Here is a 6460-nt window from a genome sequence, read left to right as displayed (position 1 = left end):
ACGTTTTGGCCAAACAACCTCAAATGGACATTATGAATTTTCTGCGACCTCAAGCCTTGACCAACCTTTTGTTTAAATTCCTGATTTATAATATAGGACTGATGTAACATTTTAACATTTATTTCGATATTTCTAATATTAACTTGTAAAATAAATCAATGAAACAAAAGAGAAGATTGTGAGTTTCTCTCACTACGCCATTTGTAAATCAAGCCACCCCACATGGGAACCCCTGCTATTTCAGACCAAAGATTTACTTTGAGGTAAGACATCATAACATGCCAGGCTGATGGGAAATGAAGTCCAAGGTGGGAATGAACCACTGGAAGTAGAGATCATGGTCACAACCGGCTCTGATGTGACAAGCATCATGCATCATCCTTCTGTATTCTCAGACATTTTGACTTATGTCTTTGGGAAGAGCATGTGTTCCCCTTTCATAACAAAATAGAAACAAAGGGTGTTTTCACATATAGTTCTTTTAAAATGAACCATACTCAGTCCTGTTAAAGTGGACCCAAAAGCTGCAAATGGTCTCAGTACTTTTGGTGTTCACAATACAATTGGACTCAAAAGGGGACTCAGTTCTCTTTCTGGAAATTTTAGCATTGATGAACTCTCAGACCACTTGGTGTTCACCAAGTATGAGTATGCCATTCAAAATGGTTGCTTAACATAATGCAATCATTGGGCTGAAATGCTATGATTTGGCAAAAAACAGAGCATTTTTAATGCTGAAGCATCAAAGTCAGCTTATGCTTCATACCATAGTGCTACTGTCTGATGTGAGTGGTTGGGGAAGACAAAATACGTGCATACCCTACATATATTACACATATACTGTATACTAATAGTACTATAGAGTAACTATTATTCCTGACACAATACTATTATTGCTGTTGCCTATCAACTTAAGCTCTGTAACATAATTGCTATTACTTAATTGCTATTTCTTATCTGTCATGTTGCTACCTAACATGCTGACATTGTGGGACCACATGACTCCATGGAAAGCCATTTGAGCTGTCTTTCTGTTAGGTGACAGAAAACTGGAGCTATATATGTACAGCAACTCTCAAGTTCTTTATCTATAAGCAAAATGTGAAGCAGACTGAGACCACTTTGTTTTCACAACGCACAAATCAATCAAACCACAAAAAGAACCCACAAGAAAACTGTACTCAGACCACCCCCTAAGGTGGTCTCAGTACGGTTTGTTTGTGGGTCCTTTTAGGGGTGGTCTGAGATCATTTGGAATGTTCACATATACACGTTATATCGACCCAAGACTGCTTTAAGTGCTCAAAGGAACTAAGTGTGAAAACGCCCAAAGATGCACGAAATATTGTTCTTTAAATCCGATGCAGATTATTTTTTCATTAATCATAGACATATACCTATTTTGTGAGGAATTGAATCAAACCGTAGTTAATGCCAGTGTCACTCTAGTGTGTGGTGTATAGGTGGGCATGTTAATGAACAGCAGTATCCCTCCTGCAAAAAATAGTCCAGTGTAAAGAGAACAAAGCAACATCAAAAAGGGGAAACTTCTTTCATTTAAAATCCACTGTTGCTGATTTCAGAGAGAGAGAGAGAGAGTCTAAAGGAGGAGGGTGTACTACAGCTTCAGCAATACTTCCTCACAATTCTGAATGACACCATCCTCAATAAACTCACTGAGCTTTACAGCTTTACTAAACTTTGTGGTGCTATTCTGTTACATTCCCTTCAGTCTCCACACAAAGGAGAGTGTGTTTTTAGAAGACTATAACAATTCTTGGCAAAGTTTAGACAGGCAAGAGCCATAAAACAGGGCCCATATAAATAACACGCAAATATGCACTTAAAGTGGTCAACTGAAAAAGCATCCAGTATTAGTGAATGAAGGACACTGTATACTCAACCAGGCCCTTTTTGATTACAGAACAAAAGAAAAACAGCTGAGGGGCTGCACTCTTCAAGTCTTGCCCATCAAAAAAATACCAGACATTTCAAGAACAAATAATATAGTCCCATTTCCTTGTTTATAATGAAAATGGCAGAGGTCCAGTGATAAGAAAGAGTGAGGAGTAGGTATGACACCAGAGGTAATATCAGAATTCAATAAAGAAAGAACAACCCTGTGCAAAGTGAGTGACTGTATACAGCTCAGACATGGTCATGACCAATTCACAGAATAGGACAAATCAAATTCAAAACAAAATTACTGATAAAAGAGTGAATGAGCGTAGAGACAAAGCAACATAAAAGGTTACACAGCCCTCTACTGCCACTTTTATCTCAGTGCTCTTAGATGACATCTATTTAGTGAAAAAGGCTACATCGCCCTCTACTGCTGATTTTATGTTAGTGCATAAACAGACACTATCAGTTTGTAAAATTCGGAATTCATAATTACTATTTATACATCATTGTTTTTATGATACTTTTACTATATAACACAGAACAATTTCCAAATTATGTAGCTGAATTTAGCTGAGATTATTTGAATGTCTTCATAACAAGCATTATAAAGGTTTTGTAAAAGTGCAGTGCAAATCATTGGATTTACAACATTAATGGAATATCTTGTCTTTCTCTGTGTTCCAAAGTTCACATCTATTTGCTGAAATGTAAACAACCCTATCCAAATTTTGCTATCTTTTGGAACATGTCAAAGTGGATGGAAAAACACAGTCAAAGTGAAAAACTTACCACACTGTTCATTTGTAGGCTGAAGAGTGTTAGATCAAGAACAGTATTCAGGCTTTTCTGGTGCAGTTTAAGGGGGAAAACCATTGTCATCAAAATATGTACCTTTGTACAGATTTTGCACTTATGCTGAGGAAAAACGTTCTTTCTTTAAGATACAGTATAATGTATATTTTATGTACTTCCCAAACACCCACAGCTTTTACTCAGTAATCTGCTCTAACAAATACGGAAAATGCAAAACTGTTGAAGACGTTTATTGTAAAAAATAAATAAATAAATAAATTAAAAATATACAGATCCATATTACATTAGGATTTACAAATTTTTGTTGTTTATTGTTTATTTTCTATTGATAGAGAATACAGCACTGCTATAAGAGTAAGAACTTTTAACCATGCTTAGCTTGCTATACAGGACATACAATATATTTCCTAAGAACATACTGCAAATTTCACAGAAAAAAAACCCCATAACATTACTCTAGTTATTCTGCTAATCATTATTCTAGGACAGATGGTAAATATTTACGATCAAGAGCTACCAATAATACAGCAGTCAGAGATGAAAGGAAGGGGTTAAATTTGTTTCAGTGCCTCAAAAATTGCAGAGACAGCCTAGTCTTTTCACACACACATGTCACCCTTCCAGTGAAAGCTTGACGGACTACTCAAGACTACTGAAAAACAGGTAAAACAACAGCATATTGCAAGCTATACATACAGTTTGTTTATCATTAAATCAACATTAGAAAAGCAGCAGTTTAGACTCCTGATAAGGACAGAAATAACTAATGAAATGATTGTCTAGTTGTCTAGAAAGTCAAGGTTGTTGGACTGGGTTTCATCACTGATCTGAGTTGATTCTACAGTTTTTCATTTTATCACATTAACAATTATTATTATTATTAATAATTAATAATTATTATGTTTTTTCCTGTTAAAAAAAAGGGATGCAGTTGTCTATGCTGGTGTTATGGGCACTGGGAACATCGCTGGTGTGGGCAGATGCTACCACAGAAGAAGCAAAGCCCATGGAGGACTCCACTACCTGCTCAAAGAGCTGTAGCTGTATTATTGATGACTATACTTCAGAGCTCATCATCTACTGCAGTGCACGGAACCTTACATATGTTCCTGCTGATATCCCTGCGTCTACACGTACTTTATGGCTAGATGGAAACCTGTTCACTACCCTCTCAGCTGACATATTCAAAAATCTGAGTAATTTGGACTTCTTGAATCTACAAAATGGGCATCTGTCAAGCCTAGACTCCCAGGTGTTCAAAGGTCTGCATACTCTTGCTCACCTACACATGGAGCGAAACAATCTCCGCTCATTACCTGCTACCATTTTTCAAAACACCCCTGGCCTTGCTTCCCTCAATCTCCACAACAATCAGCTGTCTCGTATAGATGAAAGGTTATTTGCAGGTCTCTCTCATATGTGGCTGCTGAACCTTGGCTGGAATTCCCTTGCGGTTCTTCCCGAGACTGGATTTCATGACCTGCATGGTTTACGGGAGTTGGTGCTTGCTGGGAATCGCTTGGCTTATCTACAGCCTCAACTATTCCAGGGTCTTGCAGAGCTAAAAGAGTTGGACCTAAGTGGAAACTATCTAAGAGTTATCAAGGCCAATGTCTTTCTGAAACTTTCAAAGCTGCAAAAGCTTTATCTTGTTCAAAATCAGATTGTGACGGTGGCACCTAGAGCATTTATGGGCATGAAGTCTTTGAGATGGTTGGATCTAAGCAGAAATCGTCTTTCAGTGATACATGATGAAACATTTCTTGGTCTACATAGCCTAAATGTACTTCGCCTATCAAACAACTCAGTAAGCAGCCTAAAGCCAGGTACATTCCGTGATCTGCAGTATCTTGAAGAGCTTTGTCTACGCCACAACCAGATTAGAGCACTAGGAGAGAAAGTTTTTGAAGGACTGGGTCATCTTGAGGTGCTTAACTTAGAATACAATAGGCTACAAGAGGCACGAACAGGTACCTTCATGGGACTTAGTCACGTGGCGGTGATCAAGCTCACTGGTAGCTGTTTCCGCAGTCTTCCAGACCAAGTTTTTAAAGGCCTGTCAAAGCTACATAGCATTCATCTTGACAAAGGCTGTTTGACCAAAGTATCCACCCAAGGTTTTGCTGGTCTGACAGGCCTACGACGACTTTTCCTACAACACAACAACATCTCTGTGGTGGAGCGTCAGAGTTTTGTGGAGCTCCAAGGGCTGCAACAGCTTGACCTAAGATTCAACAAACTGGCATCACTCTCTTCCCACACCTTCTATGGATTAAAGAGTCTTGATTACCTTCTGCTATCCAACAATATCCTCCGCCACATTCCATCAGAAGTACTTCTACCATTGCAGCACCTATCTTGGCTAGACCTCTCTGGAAATAAGCTGGAAGTTCTACTTAATGCGACATTACATATGCTGCCACTTCTGCACTACCTCAACCTGAAGGATAATGCGCTGACCACACTTCCATCTTCCATTCCAGATGGCTTAGACCAACTCTGGCTGTCAGGCAATAGCTGGAAATGTGACTGTAGTGCTAAACCTTTCAAGGATTTCAGCTTGCAGAAGCCACAAGTGATTCCACGGCAGGTGGAGACCTTGGCAGAGGGTGAAGAACCCCATACACTTGTCACAATCTATAACAACATCACATGCGCCAGCCCACCCAGTCTTGCTGGACTGGATCTGAGAGATGTCAGCAGTGAACAGTTTTGCTAAAGGTTTTAGAAATGTGGTTGACAGGCTTTCATGTTAGCTTCTACAAACATGACAAATTATTATTTAATTGTGAACATTCAATATTTCTGTATTTGTAACTGTAGTGTCATTGCTTGTATCACAATGTTTTGCTGTTTAGCCACATTTCATGAATCCACTGTAATTCATACAAACACAATTTGCTCAGTATGCACTTCATCTGATGAACAATCACCATTTATGTTACTGTATGTCAATACCAAGTCTTTGGACTAGCCTTGATTTAAATTAATATAACTTACCAGTAGCATGAATGATTAAGGATTCTGTGGTTTTGGTGCCCATAGTTTCCTTATCACAATACTTGCTTTCCTGTTGGTTGTTATTTGTTATTAATGACACATAAAATAATAAATAATACACGTTTCATTAAATTTATACTTAATCAAGGAAAGGTTTTTGTTCATAATTTCATACTTTAAGAAATTTCACATGAGTTCATTTACTGAGTAACTGCTCACACATCTTTCAGAATAAACAGGTCATGTTTGGTTTGGTAGCTCTAAATAAATATTAACAAGCAACAGCTAGAGACCAACATGCAGGTACTGGGTTAGAGAAATGTAGACCAATCCTGGGACATAAAAACATGTAGACCTTTATATGTAAGCTAAAAAAAAAAACTGTAAAGGTTTGTTTATGTTAAAGTCCTATTGTTTCTCTTAATCAGCCATGGGTTCTATGGAGTTACAAATATGAATACTTGCACTTCACAGTAACTAGTAAACAGCAAGCAAATGGTAAATTGCAAAGCCAACCAGGAAATGGTTTATGACTATAGTTGATATTTATTGAGAGCGTAATCAGATGATTTAGTTTAAAGCATCAATTTAAAAGGCAATGATTTAACTTAATCGAAGCACCAATCCATAAAAAAAAAAATCAATTACAATATAATTGATCATAAATAGATTGTTATCAACTAAAATGTATTTTAAAACAATTATTATAGAAAAAGGACAGACAGGTGTGTGTAAAAAAATT

At 37.5% G+C, this 6460-nt stretch overlaps 1 protein-coding gene across 1 annotated transcript; it reads left to right on the top strand.

Moving 5' to 3' along the window:
* The first annotated feature begins 3328 nt into the window (after window positions 1-3328).
* igfals (insulin-like growth factor binding protein, acid labile subunit) lies at window positions 3329-5870 on the top strand. The gene is made up of 2 exons (XM_053612635.1): window positions 3329-3381; window positions 3642-5870. The coding sequence occupies exon 2, from the start codon at window positions 3644-3646 to the stop codon at window positions 5435-5437; it is 1794 nt and encodes a 597-aa protein (XP_053468610.1). The 5' UTR covers window positions 3329-3381; window positions 3642-3643; the 3' UTR covers window positions 5438-5870.
* Window positions 5871-6460: the final 590 nt, after the last annotated feature.

Source organism: Ictalurus furcatus, chromosome 24, assembly GCF_023375685.1.
Source record: "Ictalurus furcatus strain D&B chromosome 24, Billie_1.0, whole genome shotgun sequence".
Taxonomy (NCBI): domain Eukaryota; kingdom Metazoa; phylum Chordata; class Actinopteri; order Siluriformes; family Ictaluridae; genus Ictalurus; species Ictalurus furcatus.
This window is presented reverse-complemented; position numbering and strand designations above follow the sequence as displayed.

Coding starts and splice junctions, on each gene's coding strand:
- igfals (XM_053612635.1), top strand. CDS start 3,644: ATGCAGTTGTCTATGCTGGTGTTATGGGCACTGGGAACATCGCTGGTG.